At 42.3% G+C, this 18,153-nt stretch overlaps 1 protein-coding gene across 1 annotated transcript in view; it reads left to right on the top strand.

Annotated features, from left to right (window-relative positions):
• The window catches only part of plekhg2 (pleckstrin homology domain containing, family G (with RhoGef domain) member 2), a gene marked incomplete at its 3' end in the record, with an annotated part of 31,992 nt that extends 16,383 nt beyond the window's left edge, over positions 1-15,609 (top strand). Inside the window, exons 3-12 of the mRNA XM_037677902.1 lie at positions 3,747-3,813; positions 7,375-7,421; positions 9,712-9,862; positions 10,206-10,337; positions 11,004-11,186; positions 11,946-12,041; positions 12,795-12,881; positions 14,559-14,592; positions 14,668-14,760; positions 15,566-15,609. Of these exons, the coding sequence (XP_037533830.1) occupies positions 3,747-3,813; positions 7,375-7,421; positions 9,712-9,862; positions 10,206-10,337; positions 11,004-11,186; positions 11,946-12,041; positions 12,795-12,881; positions 14,559-14,592; positions 14,668-14,760; positions 15,566-15,609 (934 nt within the window). The remainder of the gene's footprint in view (positions 1-3,746; positions 3,814-7,374; positions 7,422-9,711; positions 9,863-10,205; positions 10,338-11,003; positions 11,187-11,945; positions 12,042-12,794; positions 12,882-14,558; positions 14,593-14,667; positions 14,761-15,565) is intronic.
• Between the last annotated feature and the right edge of the window lie 2,544 nt (positions 15,610-18,153).

Raw genomic sequence — 18,153 nt, 5'->3', positions numbered from 1 at the left:
TACACTGTAAAGAAAGAAATGTTTAAAGTTTAAAAACAATATGTTCTTGTTTCTTTGGATGAATCCATGAAAAATACTAAAGCTAAGAGAAGAATGGGTTATTGAATGTACTTCAACGTCATGAAGAGTTTTTTCCTTCCCTGCTGTGGACCCCTCTCTGAATGATTGACAGGTCAAAGGCCAGTTGTCAATTAAAGTTCAGTAACAGCTCCTGTTCTCAGAAAGATTTTATAGCTTCAATAAAACTGTACAAAAATCAGTTGTAGCTCAGTTTCTGTCTTTTTAACGGCGACTTTGATGTTTTTGACCCTTCTCTGCCCTCAGTTTTCCTGGAAACGCTGGAAGTGTGTGGAAATGAAAATAAAGATGGGTGTAATTCTTCAGGGGCTCTTGGTGTCGTTCACCCTCCTGTTGGTCTAAAATAATCACCTCGCTCATTCAGAACAGTTTCCTGTTTAGAAACAAGTTTTAAACGTTTTTATCCACAACAAGCAGGACCTAACGAGAGGCAGAATGATCACTTCGTTATTAAAAATCAAAGTGCTATTTATTGTCATGGTACTGTTAAAACAACACAATGTAAAAATTTAAACGCTACTCTGTTCAGATGTGCATACTAAGTAAATACATTTAAAAAGAACCCAACCCGACAAATTAACAGTAATTACAGGTCCGAACCTGAACCAGAAACACAACCCCATGGACAATTATTTAAGCTTTGACTGCTTATAGTTATTAACGGTCGGCGGATGTGCATGGCTGAATAAAAGGGGCAGAAGATCGGAGCTGAGGGGGTGTTTGACATTTCATGGCCTTCAAAGAGCATTAAAACCCTGCTTGTGCCTGCATTCTGCATTATTCAGACACGGACCCTGCTCTGACATGTCTGCGGCTGAACGTCCATTTGGGCGAAGGGTCGTTGCCTGACAGTAGTCTCATCTGAAGCTTAACTGAACTTTATTTTACCTCTTTCAAGGTTGGTCAGCTCGCGGTGAAATGGCCGCATATGGCAAGCCATGTTTCCATATAATTGGATTGCGGCTGATCCGCTGACGCAATCAAAAGCCCGACACCGACCCGGCCCGCCCATCCAGCACATTATTATGGCCCAACCCGCTCCGAATTCAGGTCAGGTGGGGCGGGGCCGGGCGGGGCTGGGCGGGGCTTCACCCTTAGAAATGACAGCTCTACTGTATTGCTGTTGGATAAAAACTGGGGTTAAATCTGGTGGTCCAGTAGCACCTCTCAAAGATGGAACAAATGATGACCAGGGTGAGTGCAAACCTTAGCTGTAGCTGATGCCAAGAAGAAACAAAACATCTTTCTCCTGCTAACTGCTGAGTACTCATTCATCTCCGGGAACAAAAAAGAAAAACAGCCATCAGAAGAGCAGGAATGTAGGAGGAATAAAACATTCTGCTCCCCGACCCACAACAGCTTCGATTAAGCTTCAGTATGAAAGTTAGCATGCACTAACACATCTCAAAAGATCTTACAGTATCCCACAAAACCCAACCCCATCTCACAACATATCACAAGAACACACAATATCCTGCACAGGCACAAGATCCCAAAAGATTTAACACAATCAGACAAGATCTCTGAATATCCTACAAGATCTCATAAAGCCTCACAATAACTCTCAAGAACTCACAAGATCACACAAAGTCTCTCAATGTCTCACATTATACCTCAAGTTCTCACAGGGTCTTACAAGACTCAAGATCTCATGAGTTCCCGCATGATCTCATAAGATCAAAAGAGGTCTCCTAATTTGTTCATAATTTTATTTAAAGCTTTGACCAACTCAACACTGACTCGTCCTTTTTCTAAAATGATTTGAGTCTGAACTCTGACATGCAGATGACATGCACGAGGACTGAGGACTGGTTCTTTGTTTGCGTTTAAGGGTGCATTCACACCAGCCCTGTTTAGTCCGCTTTAATCAAACTCTAGTCCATTTGCCTGCAAAGTCCGGTTTGTTTGGGGATGTGTGAATGCACAACCAAACTCTAATACGGACCAAAAAAGTGAACTCTGGTCCATCTAAAATCTGGTCAGCCAGAAGATCGGCTCTCTGGAGGAGCCTTAGGGTGCATTCACACCAGCCCCGTTGTCCCAAACTCTAGCCCGTTTGTCTACGAAGTCCGGTTCGTTTGGGGAGGTGTGAACACGCCATCGAACTCTGTCACGGAACAAAAAGGCGAACTCTGGCCCAGTCTAAAACCTAGGTCTCAGTCTGGTAGAAGGAAACTCTAGCACGGTTCGAGTACAGTGTGAATGCAATCAGACCGGGCACCGCTCCGCCAGCAGTAAGTGGAACTACAATGAGAACAGGAAGTGGACTACAACGCAGGGCATTCTGGGTAAATACCACCAAAACAAACGCGCGTTAACATTAGCGGAAGAAAATGGCTCGTGGTCAGACGTGGAGTGACGAGGAGATAAAGGCCCTCATACAAGTATGGTCAGACGAAAATATTTTGCAGTTACTTGTTACAACTCACAAGAACAATGAGGTTTACAGGCTAATTAGTTTGAAAATGGAGAAGTTGGGATTCCTTCGCACAGCTGAACAGTGCGAAGGTCGAGTACCTAAATACCTAGGTCTCAGTCCGGTTGAAGTGAACTCTGGCGCGGTTCGAATGTAGTGTGAATGCAAGTGAAATTACTGAACAGAACTCCTAAAACCGCTAAAATTTGACTCCACTCCGTTTTTGTTTTTATTTCCAGAAGAAGAAGTGTCTTCTTCAGAGGTTTTAGTGTCGTTTCTTTCAGTAGTTCTTGGTGCAGCGCCACCACAGGCGAGGGGGGGAACAGGTTGGCTCATTGACTCAGTGCAGTGTGAACCGCACCAGCTGAAATGTAAATAAATGTTCTGAATTTTGGTCCCCAAACAAACAGAGTTTACTGGACTATCAGATGTAAAACACCTTTACAGACTTATGGTGACATTATTTACATGAACGCTCCTACAAGCACCCTGCAGATGGTGGACGCTGCCTATCACAGTGCACTAGATTCATAACTGGCTGTAACTACCGTACCCACCACTGCACCCTGTATTTACTGGTTAACTGGTTATTATCTACACATAGACTCACTGGTACATTTTCATCTTTAAATCACTTCTTGGTCTGCTGCCTTCAAACATCTCTTTCCACATGTCATGTCATCAGTGCAGTTACAGCGTCGCTCTCAGGACATCATTACCTGCAGTGTCCCCTCAGAGCGGACTGAACTAGGCAAAAAGGCCTTCTCTTACTCTGCTTCTGTTTCCTGGAGCACCTTGAAAAAAGATCTGAAGTTGTCGACTGTCCTCTCTAAAGGATTTTAAACAACGGTTAAGTACAATGTAAAAATCAGCGCAGTCATGTTCCTGTTTTTAGTTTTTTTTTTACCTCGTTCCATAACGTAGCTTGATTTTATTTTGTTTTCTATCACTGCTTTTATTTACTTTTTATTTTAATATGCATTTTATAGCTGTTTATTGTTGTCTGTACCTCTGTGGTTTTGTTTAGAACAGGTCGTTCTTGAAAATGAGTTCCTGTGACTTAATGAGACTAACCTGCAGAAATAAAGGTTGAATTTGGGACTGAGGACATGTTCTGAGTTTGGGTTGAACAGACTTTCATCATTTTAAAGATCGAGTACAGCTTCAGATATATGTGTCCACATGTCTCTGTGTCCTCAGTGACCTTTCTCTCTGTATGTCCCAATAGACCTGTCTCTGTTTGTGTCTTCAGTGATCTCCTGGAAGATTTGGAGCGAAGTCCTGATGCGGCGTCCATCGCAGACTGTTTTGTAGAGCGGGTGAGTCCAGAACCAGGAACCAGGGAACAGCACTGAAACCTAAACTGGACTTTTCTCAGTCAGGTCTCAAACTGAAGGTTTGAATCAAAATTCAGTTCTGAATATTTGGACGTGCTTTTCTTGGGAGCTCTCCACTTTTTATTCCTTGTTTTTCCGGCACATTTGGTAGAACATCCCTACCACAGTGTGATGGGCTAATACTGGTGCTAGATGTCCCTCCATAGTATGATTGGTCTGTACTGGTACTGGACGTCCCTTCATGGTCTGAGTCCTTTCTGCACGTATAAACAGCCTCCCTTCCCTCTTTTAATCAATAATAAATCTTAAGTTAAATTTTACACAAGTCCTTACAGCCCATAGACCCATGGTACTGCTGATTGGCCTCTCTGGACCTACACTGTACATAGGGCCCATACATTTTTTTTCCATTTAATCGTTGATAATGTTTCCAAAGAACCTGACTTCAAAATGTCTGAACTGTCCCTTTAAATAAACAGTTGAACTTTATTTGCCTTCGTCATGTTCAAGTTCCATCAGAATATTGGAAATGTATGTTTTCTGAACAAAGAACAAACAAGAGTCTCTGCGGTGAAGCGGACAGTTGGACTGAAAGACAGATTCAGAGGTTGAGGGTTCAAGTCCCACCAGGGTTTGGATCAATGAAGCTGCAGTTTCTTTCTTGACTTTCTGTTTCCCTCTGCTGTTAGGAAATGGTTCTGTTTAAATCATCCTGTTGGTCAGAAAACTAGTTTAGTTCTGTTAATTGTTGAAAAATAAACTTTAATGTTGTGTTTTTGCTCTCAGGGGGTGATTTCTGCAAAGATAAACCAGAACAAAACCGAGTTTAAAGAACCCACAGCAGCAGTTTCAGATCTAGTAGCGTAGAGGTACTTGGGTGTCTCCTGTCTTGCTCAAGGGCATCTCATCCATAAGTAAAGATGTAGCCTGAATGAAGTCATCAGTCCCAGGCAGGGGCAGAGCCAGAGGGGTAACCCGGGTGGTAAGTGCCACCCCTGGCATCTGATTGGTCACCTCAGGTGCCACCTCTACATGATTGACAAGTGGGGTGGGGCAGTTGGAGGAAAAAAGAAGTAAATATCCATCAAGCAGCTGCATTGTCTGGTGTAGAGGGAACCTGTCAGCGTGAACTGGGTGAAGTTTGAACCACTGAGTGAAAATAAAGCAACAATTGTGTGTAATAGTTCTGGTATAGAACCAGTTAATGAAGATTGGGCGACATCTAGAGGCCAGTCTGTAACAAACAAATGGCACGGAGCAACTAGAAAAGTTGGACTGCCACCATTTTAAATGTATGGTTTGACTGGTGTACCGTATGTTGGTGATCGCAGCTCCCACCACACCAGATTTCAGCTCCATAGAATAGTTGAGTTATAGCCATTTGAATTTAACTTGGTGGCCATCTTGGATTTTATTATTTGAATTCAGAATCTGTTGGGCATCGCTCTCAGCAGCCACCACTTTAAATTTCAGCTTAATATCTACAAATGTATGTTTCCTTTTTAGTTTAGGTGGCCATCTTGGATTTGTGAGTTGCCATCAGAGACTATTAGGGATCGCTCTCGGCTACCAATACACCAGGTTTCAGCTCAGTAGCTCTAAAAACGTCTCATTTGTAGCTATTTGAAATTAGCTGTGGTGGCCATCTTTAATCTTTGATTAGCATTCAGAATTTGTTGAAGATTATTTTCAGGATTTTCTAGGCAGGGCACTCGGTTCTGTTGACAGGGCGAGGTGCCCTCCTGGAATAAACGCAGGGAAAACACTGGATTAGCAATTGGCATGTGTTTGGGATCATTCTTATTTACACCACAACAAATTTCAGGTCTATAAGTCTTAAATGGGCTGAATTATAGCTTTTTAAAGTTAGCTGGGGTGGCCATTTTTAATTTTTGGTTAGCATTTAGAATTAGGTAAAAAAAAAAAAGTTTTTGGCTACTTCTACAGAAATTTTCAGCTTTGTCTAAAAATGGCTGAATCACAGCTCTGTGTAAAATTAACATTAGCAGTTAGCATGAAATTGTGACTAGCATTCAGCATGTTTTGGATAATTATTAGTTAAGAACACACAAAATTTCAGCTCAGTATTAAAAAAAAAAAAAGCTGAGTTAACTGTGGTAGCCATCTTGAATTTTTGATTAGCATTCAGAATTTCGTAAAGACCGTTTTCAGCTATTTTAGTTTTGTATGTTTAAAAATTGCTGAATTATAGCCTTTTGTAAAATTAGCATTAGCTTGAAATCATGAATTAGCTTTCAGAATGTCACAGTGATTGTTTTTGGCTGAGTAATGGCTGAAAACAGTGCAATGGTTCATGAAATATTCTGCTAACAGACAAGTTCAGCAATCTGGTTTTTTGGTTTTGTAAAGCTAAACATGGAACTGAAGGCTCCTATATCAGTAATGATTTGTAGAGGGGATCCTCACAGCTCTGATGAAACTAATTTATCACTCAGTTTGTGTAAAAACAACATGCTCGATTACATCGTCACCATCCACTGAAGAACTTCCTGGACTGTAGAGTGGACAGTCCCCAACAAAGAGAACTGTAATGCACAGTTAAGAATGTTTAATTACACAATAAAGATGTGCATCTTGTGATTTTTGACTGTTTTTAAGACATCAATAACACACACACAAACACACACACACACACACACTGTAGACAGACAGATACAGACAGAGTGAAACGGTTTTTATTTTATTTTATTTTTTTTTTGTGCCCCTCTTAAAAACATCTTGGCCACCTGACCTCTGTGCCACCCCTTGTAAAAAAGTCAATCTCCACCTCTGGTCTCAGGAAGCAAAGCTGTGACCTTCTGGGACAAAGTTATAGATTTTTAAAAAGCAGGAATGATCCATGATCAAATTGGTTCTGACTTCGACTCAACAAACTTCCTGTCTGAACAGGAAGTAGTGCCAGTGGTATCAGATTTCACTGAGAGACATCCAGCTGTTTGGTTAGACCTTTCTCCCACCGAAATACACATACCCTGATTTCCATGTAGATTTAACCTGTTTTCTATATTGATTTACCTTGTTCTCTGTGTAAATTGAACCTGTTTTCTGTATAGATCAAACCGGTTTTCACATAGATTTACACCATTTCCACTCTGTATTCTACACTGATTTACCCTGTTTTCTGTATAAATGTATCCCTTTTCCATGTAGCTTTAACCAGTTTTACATACAAAGTAGATTGAACCTGTTTACCATGTAGATTGTGCCTGTTTTACATAGATTTAACTTGTTTTTTATGTAAATTTAACCTGCTTTCCATGTAGATTCACCCAGTTCTTTTATTTTTTAAATTTTTTTGCACAGGTTTTAGCTGTTTTTCTTTTAGATTTGCCCTCATTTTTTTTTACATAGATTTAAACAAGCTAAGATACAATCATATTTATTGGTACCTTCAGCCAGAAACTCCAAACAGAACAAACTAGATTCAGCTTGATTTCTAATTCTGATTCTCTGGATCTGTTTTTCACAGCATTAAACCGAACAAAGTTGCTGAATCCAACCTGAACACTTTTCTTTTTTCAGAGTGAAGCCTTTGACATCTACACCTTGTACTGCATGAACTACCCAAAGTAAGTACAAGTACACATTTTAACATGACCTCCTGAGAGACACTTTGGTCCAAATAAAATGAGTCAGAAACTTTATTGTATTCTCTCCATCACCAACACAAACAAATCCCTTCTATATTTTTTTTTACTTTTTAAAAACGTTTTAAAGTTTATTTTTTTGTTTTTTAAGTTTCATAAAACAGTTTGTATTCACTTTGATATTGTTTTCATTTTTGAGCATGTGATGTGTGAGAGCATCTTGTGATACATGTGTTTTGTGGACTGACCTGGACTAACCGTGTTCCTCGGGGTACACTGTGTGTGGGGGGGGGGGTGCTCTGTGAGTATGGGATTGGGGGCCCGTTGCTACGGGCTGATCAGTCCCTGTACAAGCGTGCGAGAGTTTGGTTCATGTTGCTGGTAAGTCGGACCCCTTCAGGGTGGGAGTTGGACTCCGCCAGTGCTGCCCGTTGTCACTGATCCTGTTCATAACTTTTATGGACAGAATTTCTCGGTGCAGCCAGGGGGTGGCGGGAGTCTGGTTTGGTGGCGTCAGGATTCCATCTCTGCTCTTTGCAGATGATGTGGTCCTGTTGGCGTCATCGTGCCGTGACCTTCAGCTCTCATTTGAGTGGTTTGCAGTTGAGTGTGAAACGGCTGGGATGAGAATCGGCAAATCTGAGGCCGTTGTCCTTTTCTAGTCTTCAGGTCGAGGGTGAGGTTCTGCCTCAAGTGGAGGAGTTCAAGTATCTCTGGGTTTTGTTCACTAGTAATGGAAGAATGGAGTGTGAGATTGACAGATGGATTGGTGCAGCGTCTGCAGTATTGTAGACTCTGTGCCGGTCCACTGTGGTGAGCTGAGCTGTAAGGCAAAGCTCTCTGTTTACCAGCCGGTCTACGTTCCTACTCACCTATGGCCACGAACTCTGGGTAGTGACTGAAAGAAGAAGATCGTGGATACAGGAGGTTGAAATTAGTTTCTTCCACAGGGTAGCTGGACTCTCCCTTAGCGATAGTGTGAGAAGTTCAGTTATCCAGGAGAGGCTCGGAGTAGAACCTCTGCTCCTTCACATCGAGAGGAGCCGGTTGAGGTGGTTCGGACATCTGGTAACAATGCTTCCATGCTCTAGCAGGAACTGCTTTTCCCGCTAGAGCGACTGAAATTGGTCATGTGACTATAATGTGTCGACGTGTCATTAACTCCAAAGGAGACAATCGTCAGCCAGAGTAGGCGGCGTCAGACACTTGAGTAGGCGGTGAAATTGATGTCCACCGCCTGTTATTGAAGAGGCAGCTCTACTACATTCTTTGTTAAATCCTCCTTCAAGACCACCCCAACTCCATTTATCTATCTATCTACACCATGGTAAAACAGCTTAAGCCCTGCTCCAGTTTTGAGAGCCGTACTGTCCTTCAACTTGGTCTCTTGGACACATAAAACATCTACCTTCCTTCTCTGCATCATGACAGCCAACTCTGTCATTGTCTCCACATTTAGAGTTGCCACCCTCAGTCCTAGAATCTTGACTTTCCTCTTCTCCCTCTGTCTCCTGACACGTTTCCCTCCTTTGTAGTCTTCTATAAAATGATCTCATCATCTAAATTAAAGTTCACTTTCAACTATCAGTACCAATAAATAACAATAAGTATCAATAACTGATCAGTTTGATGATTAGCTGAGGTCAAACTGGGACCTGAAACAGGTCATTTAGAACAAACATCTTCTGAGATGTAGCTTAAAAGTTTGGTCGGTTCTCTGCTGCAAGATTCTGGTTCCTCTTGTGGTTGAAGACAATTCCCTGAATGTTTCAGGTTTTTTCAGCTGCAGGAGGAATTCAGGATGAACAGAGTTTGTTTCTGCTGAACACATCTATGCTGCGGTGTCTGCAAAACATATTACTCCTTCTCTGAACTCCGTCCTGCCATTAATCTGAAGGAAAGAGGCTTGTTTCCTCTCCCCTTATCCCCATTGGTACCCTGACCTCCTGCCCTTTGTTTCCTCGCCTGCTCCTTCTCTCCTTCCTCTCTGATCTGTTTTTCTGTCTGTCTGCTGTGAAGGATGTTTGTCTGAGGATGCAGCAGCTGAGTCTCTGTGATCCAGGATCTGCGCCCTGCACCTCCTCCTCAGTGGAGGGGTTCAGACCCGAGGAGTTCCCATCCTCATCCTCCATCTTCTTCTTTGTCTTCCTCTCCTTTTCCTGTTTGTCTGTCATTCAGCAGCTGAAGGCGTCTGTTGTTTCTCCTGCTCCCTTCTAGGTGAACTGATGATGGGATTCATTCTAAAATGTCCTCGCCTCCTTTCCTCCCGCAGCTCAGTGGCGGTTCTGAGGGACTGCATGAAAAATGAAAATCTGGTTCGTTTCTTCCAAGAGCGGCGGACGACTCTGAACCACTCGTTACCTCTGGAGACGTACCTGCTCAAACCGGTGCAGAGGATCCTCAAATACCACCTGCTGCTGCAGGTGAGACGTCACACTACAGGAAGTACCTCACATTGTGCATGTACCTACTGATATTAAAAGACTTATTGGTTCTGTCTGGGGAAATGCATGCTGGGACATTAGGAAAAATAATCAAATAAAAAATATATATTTTTTTAAATGTTTGAGGGTTAAAGGACCAGAGATGTGTCTGTTTGTCCCAACAATCAGCTCAAACACCAGCAGAACCTTCCCAGTTCATCATGTGTTCTGGTTCTGGACACGTGTTGGCGAGCGAGCGTCAGGCCTCACCTGTGCCTCTCACTTCCCAGAAGCTCCTGGTGTGGTCGCATCACGGTGGTTTTCACCTGGTTTGTTGTTTCAGGAGCTTTCCAAGCACCTGGAGAAGAGCGAGCCTGGGTACGAAGTGGTGGAGGACGCCATCATCACCATGACGGCTGTGGCGTGGTACATCAACGACATGAAGAGGAAGCAGGAGCACGCCGTGCGGCTGCAGGTAAACAGCTGGTCACACCTGGAACATCCAGCCGCTTCAAAGGTGAAACATTCAGACAGAAAAAAAATAATAATCCAGAGTTACATCATCACCCAGCTGGGAAGCTGATCTGCTCAGGCTCTTTGTGTCACTGAGACTTAATCTGGTGGATTAAAAATAAAACAGGTTAACAGATATTTCCTTAATTTATTTTTTTATTCTGGGATTATACATCTGATTATCAACTGTAGACAACAGCTGCCTTCAAAGAGCCTCGTTAAACTGTAAATGTGTGATGTAAATTTGGACCAGAAGGGTTCAGTGTTAAGGTCAGAGGTCAGGGTTTAGAATTAAGGTCAGAGGTCAGGGTATAGAATTAAGGTCAGAGGTCAGGGTACGGTCAGAGGTTCAGCTCAGGGGTCAAGGTTTAGATTTAAGGTCGGAGGTCTGAGTTTATTGGCTTTAAAACCACAGATTAAATTCCAGCAACTAATATTTTTAAGTGTCTTCATACATTATTAATTATAGTTTTATTCATTTCTAAAACTTTTGTATAAAGATTAAACAGCTGTTATTTAGATTTAAAAATCTTAAATATGTTTTTATCTCCTGATGAGTTTTTTGTAAGGTAGGCAGGAAACAACTCCTGCTTTGGTTGACCTTTGACCTGTCCCCACCTCTCCGCAGGAAATTGAGTCCCTGCTGATGAACTGGAGCGGGCCGAACCTCAGCGGCTTCGGAGAGCTGGTTCTGGAGGGTTCCTTTAAGGTGCACAGAGTGAAGAAAGAGCGTGCGTTCTTCCTGTTTGATAAGATGCTGCTGATCGCCAAGAAGAGGCTGGATCAGTTCGTCTACAGCACACATATTTTTGTAGGCATCTCCCGTATGTGTGAGCTATGTATGGAGGTCCTGTTTCCTACTATAACTTCCTGTGAGCTGCACTAAATGGATTTCCTGTTTCCTGTTATAACTTCCTGTGAGCTGCACTAAATAGATTTCCTGTTTCTTGCTATGATTTTCTATGAGCTTGTCTGTATGGATTTCCTGTTATAACTTCCTGTGAGCTGCACTAAATGGAGTTCCTGTTTCCTGTTATAAGTTCCTGTGAGCTGCACTTCCTGTTTCCTGCTATGATTTTCTATGAGCTTGTCTGTACGGATTTCCTGTTTCCTGTTATAAATTCCTGTGAGCTGCACTAAATGGATTTCCTGTTTCCTATTATAACTTCCCGTGAGCTGCACTACCGGTAAATGGATTTCCTGTTTCCTATTATAACTTCCCGTGAGCTGCACTACCGGTAAATGGGTTTCCTGTTTCCTGCAAAGATTTTCTATGAGCTTGTCTGTATGGATTTCCTGTTTCCTGTTATAAGTTCCTGTGAGCTGCATGAAATGGAGTTCCTGTTTCTTGCTATGACTTCCTTTGAGCTGCTGTGTGTGGATGTCCTGTTTCCTGTTATAACTTCCTGTGAGCTGCTCTAAATGGAGTTCCCATTTCCTTTTAATTTTTACCTACTTCCTGTGAGCTGCTCTGTATGGAGTTCCTGTTTCCTGGTTGTTTTTAACAACTTCCAGTGAGCTGCCCTGTATAGAGATCCTGTTTCCCATGCTGTGTGTCTTTTGGCCGCAGTGCTGTAACCTACAGCTGGTGGAGAACCTGAAGGATCCGCTCTGCTTTCGAGTGTCAGATCAGACGATTCCTAAGCAGCAGCAACACGTCGTCCAGGTGAGTCACCTCAGCTTCAGTTTCCTGAAGTGTTTAATAGAAGCTACCTGACTTGTCTGTTGTCTCCTGAAGACATTTCTCCTTTCATCCAAAAGGCTTCTGTAGTTCTGATCATCGGCTGGTTTCAGGTCTGTAAGTGACCGTTACAGCGATCACAGTATCGGGCCTGATGAGTCTCATGAGCCTCTAACCCACCTGTCCATCCTGTGAGTCGTCATGCGACCCAATGGGCTGGAACTAAAGACTGAGAAATATACCGAGACCTTGGATGGGAACCCAGAAGTTGAAGCCAGAACAGGACCATCTTTACTGTTGTCTGATTTCAGTACAAGTTTTAAGCCCCGCCCCCTCCATGTAAACAAACAGGACATTGGTCACCTCAGATCAGGTTTCAGGTGTAACTGTATATTTCACTTTGCTGCTGTTTGTTCAAATATTCATATTTCTAACTCATTTAGAAGTAGTTACTTCATGGTTTGAATCATGAGACACCCTGACTGTGTGCAATGTAGTGGGCGGGGCTTAAGTGGCACTAGTGCAAAAACTAGTTCCAAAAATCCAACATGGCAGCTCTTGCTGGCTGCAGGTCCCAGCAAAGAGAGAAGATGGAGGTTCTGGGCGAGAGAAATGTCTTCAAGAAACAAAACAAGAAGTTCACTTGTCTTCTATTAAACCATGCAGGACTGACATTTTCTGGGTGAATGAACACCAGTGTCTGAGCTGATGTTTGGTTCTTGTTCCAACCTGCTGCAGACCAAGAACCAGGAGGAGAAGAGGCTGTGGGTGCACTACCTGAAGAGACTCATCATAGAAAACCATCCGGCTTCACTCCCGCAGAAGGTAAGGAGGGCCAGAGGAAGGTCAGGGAGGATAAACCTGTAGATGAAATAAAAATCAAACTAAATTAGTTTCATCGTTGGTAACTGACCTGGAATGAGAGGGAAGGCTCGTTAGTTCTTGGGGTAGAACTAACAGTAATGTTAGGGTCAGTTCTTTCTTGAACCCCCCCCAGCAGTTCTTTATTGATCTTTGCTGCCACCTGCTGGTCAGGAGAAGAACCATAAGCATGCTGCTGCCTCCTCTGATTTACAAGGTCCTAAAGAGATAACTGGAACTAAAAAGACTAAGAAATATTAAAACACCCTTAATACTATTATTATTATTATTATCCTGTTTGTTAATAAGAAAAACGAAAGATGTCAAACAGTTCCCACTTCAGTTGTTCTTACTGAGAAAATTGTTTATTCTTTATTCTTAAAGCCACAGTTCTGAAATCTTCCTGGAATCTTCTCAGGAGCATCAGTTAACATCTCTGGTGTCAAACTGTTTATTTTCTGCTTCAAGAGTTTTTAATAAATCATAAATAATTGATAATCCATCTGCCAGTGTTTTATACAGAGCTGCTTCAGTACCAGAGGGTGTCATAAAACATTTAGCTGCTCTGATTTTCACCAACAAACAGATCTACAAAGATTCTATGGCTGCATTAACTTCTTCAAACTAAATCTTTATTTCTCTTTTTGCAAACGTGAGGTGAGTCGGAGCTGCTGACCAGATGAGCTGAAGAGTTTTTGTCCCGACATTTTGCCTGGTGTGAATTTTTAATTTACTCAATGGAACCTCATAAACATCAAACTAATAAGAGTCTGCAGGGTCCACATGATGGGTCAGGTTCCTGGGTCCACATGATGGGTCAGGTTCCTGGGTCTACATGATGAGTCAGGATCCTGGGTCCACATGATGGGTCAGGATCCAGGGTCCACATGATGAGTCAGGATCATGGGTCCACATGATGGGTCAGGATCCTGGGTCCACATGATGAGTCAGGATCCTGGGTCCACATGATGGATGTCATCCCATTGATTGAAAACACCTGGCTCTAATTTCACCTTTAAATTAATGCTAATCCTAGAGGTTCCCATATTTTAATAGAATGTTTTGTCTCATTTGTTTAACTGGGTTCTTTATCTTCTTTTAGAACTTGTGTGAAAATCTGATGATGTTTTAGGTCAAGTTGATATAGAAATATAAACAATTATTAAGGCTTCACAAACTTTCAAGCACCGCTGTAACCTGTGTGAACATGGCAGATAAAGACTCTTGATGCTGGTGAACAGCTGTGGGGGGGACTCACTGAGCAGTCCGGTCCGATCCACCTCCACCCCAAAGTTTGCTTTTCTCTTTTCCTCTTAGCTCCAGCAGGTTAACGACACGTTTAAATGTTATTTTTCTCAGCTTCAAAGCCGATCGTGTGAAATCAGCATAAGCTCTGTGCGACAGAGGCTCTTCCTCTTAGTACGTAGCTGTAGAGCTGCAGGGGAAGCTGCTGTGCTACATGGTCCTAGTGCCTGACATGTTACACAAACCATTCAAAATGGTGGAGACATCTTCAGTAATACTTTATTCAGACAACATCATCAAAGTTTTTTTTTGTAATATGATCCAGTTTCAGCTGGATGAGACACCTGCTGACCCGTTACATTCCCGCTCACTTTTCTTTAATGTTCTGTCTTCCAGGCGAGACAAGTCCTCGGAGATAACTTCTGTCAGAGTGAGTTTACAGCCTGACCCTTGAAGCAGAAGTTTAGGCTGATTTCATGACATGACATCACTTCCTGTGTTTCAGCTCCTCAGTTCGAGCAGGACAACCTGACGAAGTTGTGCGCTTCACCGCGACTAGACGACGCTCACGGTTCTCACCGAGGGAGACGGCAGTCAGGTCAGGGTCAGTCATCTTTAAACTTTGAGCGCCAATTTGTTGCGAACTAAATCAAAACCTCGGGTTCTTGTCACATTTTCAGCAGCTGATTCAGGTTCTTACAGCTGAGGAACAACAAACCTCCAACATGGAGGGTTTGTCCAGTTCTCGTGTTCTTTCTGGTGCAAATGGTAAAATAAATAAAGCGCAGACTGGTTCTGTTCTGTTCTGTGTTTCTCAGGGTCACACTACCTGACATTAAAGAAGGACTTTGGTTCTGACTCTCTGAAGGTCTTTCAGAGGTTTTCTTTGGACTTTGGCTGCTTTTATTTTCAAGACAGTCAGTCCCAAAGAGCTGTTAAAGTGCTGGTCCTGGTTTACATTTTCACTTGAATCAAGCTGAGGAAACTGAACCAGAGGAGGACAGAAGAACTTATAGGTCTAAATACTCTCTTCAGCAGATGACCAGGATCTGGAAGTCATTGGAAGATTTGTTCCTGTTTCCTGAAGACCTGAACCAGGACCTGAGAGGTTCTTAATTCTTCCTTTGAAAATGTTCAAGAACTGAAACAGAGTGCAATGAAAACAACAAAAGACCTTCAGATAGTGTGAGAACTGTAGATCTAAACCACTTTGATAGATTCCCAGAAAGTCTGGATCCTTGGAAAGAAAACTGAATCAAGACTTTAGACCAGCATGAGGTGTCTGGTTTACAATGAGTTTTAACTTGAAGAAATATAAATCGTCTGTAACTGTAAATGATTGATTCATGTTTTTAACGAACAAACGCTAAATGTTTTGTTGGTTCTGCTGCTTGTCTAAACAGAACCTTCAGAACTGCTGCTTTACACACCTGAGAAGTCCAGGAAGAGTCTGCCCCTGCTGTTAGAGGGAAACCTGCCATACAGACGGTCCAGGAGACAGTCAGGTACTCCTTCAGTCAGCACTCAGGGTCCAAACAACCCAGACAGGTTCTCTGTCAGTCAGCACTCATGAGAACTCAGATATCCAGCACCTTCTTCAGGTCCAGATTGACTTTTTTACAGCTACTAATGTGAATGCTCAAAGTCAGTATTTTGCAATGCTTAGAGGTTTATATTGCATCATGCCTATTTCTGGTTTGTTGAAATACACTCAGTCTAAACTTAGACTGTTTCATTTGCTCACGTCTCTGTCCCTTCATGACATGTTCACGTCCCCTGTTCCCTGTCTCACTCTGTCCCTCCTGCCATTGTTTCTGCCCCTCATGCCATAGTTTCTGTTCCCCTGCTTTGCGTTGCTTATCACCCATTCCTTGAGCTCAAGCCTGCTCCTTTCACTCCATGCCATGCCTCCCTTGTTTTCTCCACTGCAATCAGCATTCATTCCATGCACCTGTTCACCTGCCTTCTTAAGCTCCATGTCCACAGTCCTCTGCAAGGCTCAGTCTTAGGACCCACCCTCTTTACAATCTACATAGGTAACATAGGTCAGAGCATCAGCTTACATTTCTATGCTGATGATACAGTTGTTTACTGTTGAGCTAAAACAGTTGTTAAGGCTCTCCAGCTTTTGCAATCCGCTTTCGACATCATCCGGTCAGATTTGTTCCATCTCAAACTTGTCCTAAATGCCGATGGAACCAAAGGGATGCTGTTTACAAACAGGAAGTCGGTCCCAGCAGTTCTTCCTCTGATTTTATCCTTTTATCCTACAAATATTTGGGTATCTTGGTTGACACACATCTCACTTTTAAGCTCTATATTCAAAAACCTAGTAAAGGAACTGAAAGTTAAACTGGGTTTCTTTTTCAGAAACAGATCCTGTCTAACTCTGAATGCTAGGAAACGACTAATAACTGTGACTTTCCTTCCCTCCATTGATTACGGTGACATTATTTACATGAACGCTCCTACAAGAACCCTGCAGATGTTGGACACTGTCGATCACGGTGCACTAAGATTCATAACTGGCTGTAACTACCGTACTCATCACTGCACCCTGTATTAACTGGTTAACTGGTCACCATTAACTTCACACAAACTCTCTCACTGGTACATTTTCATCTTTAAATCACTTCTTGGTCTGCCGCCTTCATACATCTCCTCCTACATGTCTCTGCGTGAGTGCAGCTACAGCGTGCGCTCTCAGGACATTATTACCTGCAGTGTTCCCTCAGTGTGAACTGAACTTGCCAAAAGGGCCTTCTCCTACTCCGCTCCTGTTTCCTGGAATATCTTGAAAAAAGATCTGAAGCTCTTAAACTTGACCTCTCTAGGTGGCTTCAAACATCTGATAAGTTCCTGAAAAGAACCAATGCAGACATGTTCCTGTTTTTAGTTTTCTACATCGTCTTATAATCTAGCTGTTTTTTCATTATGTTTCTTTCTCCTTTTAATTATCATTTTGTTTTCAATTGTAAAAAAAGAAAAAAATAAATTTTTATGAATCATTTATGAATGTCCATTGTCATCACTCTTTGTTAAAATCCAGGTCTCTCTTGTAAATGAATCCTCGTGGCTCAATGGGATTAACCTGTTTAAATAAAGGTTGAATGAATGAATGAATGAAGCATGTGGGGCCCAAATTTACACATGTTCATTAGTAACTGTAAAAAAAGTCAAAAGTCATTAGTTATTGGAACAAGTATAGTACACATAAGTAACTGTAAACTTCAGTGTTTTTAAGTGTGAAGGTCAGATGATTTAAGGTCAAGTTGTTATCAGGAGCTGAGATAGAAACCCTTGCTGCAGATCCTGGAATCATCCAAAAATACCAAATGATTCATGGCCTTGACTTCACGTGATTAAATATTGACGATATTTAAGCTACAAAATTAACTTTCTTATCCATTTGACTTTCAGCTGTTGTTGATTTATGATGAGAAAATGTTTTTGTGTTTCTCTTCCAGCTCCTGCTAAAGACATTGAGGCAGCGTTTCATCCCCCCGGTGAGTAAAGACATATAAATTCTAAAAACCAACAGACTGCACATGTTTCTGACACAGTAAAGGTATTTTTAAATGTTTAATTTGCTTTTGCCAAACCATTCAAACTATGTTTGGCTTTTTTATTATATGATGAGTGAACACAGAACACTTCAAGTGTAACAGTACAGCCGCAATCAGGTCACTGTGTGGTTCACACTGTACCTCAGGATGTGAGTCATTGGTATGGGGGCCTCAGATTAAGATGGAGGCATGGGGTTCTCACCTCAGGATGTGAGTCATGGTGTGGTTCTATAGGTATAGAGGTCACGGTGCAGTTTTTACGTCAGTTTGAGGGTCCAGGTGTGTGTTGTACTTTGGTTAAAAGGTTACAGCGTGGTTCATACCTCAGGATGTGGGTCACATTGTGTTTTCTATCTTGGTATGAGAGTCTTTGTGCGGTTCACCAAAGTTCAGGCTCAACAATCCAGGTATAAAATCCAACAATG

This window comes from Nematolebias whitei, chromosome 6 (assembly GCF_014905685.2).
Source record: "Nematolebias whitei isolate Nwh7 chromosome 6, NemWhi1, whole genome shotgun sequence".
Classification (NCBI taxonomy): Eukaryota; Metazoa; Chordata; class Actinopteri; order Cyprinodontiformes; family Rivulidae; genus Nematolebias; species Nematolebias whitei.
The sequence above is the reverse complement of the archived record's forward strand: the minus strand, read 5'-3'. Positions and strand labels throughout refer to the sequence as shown.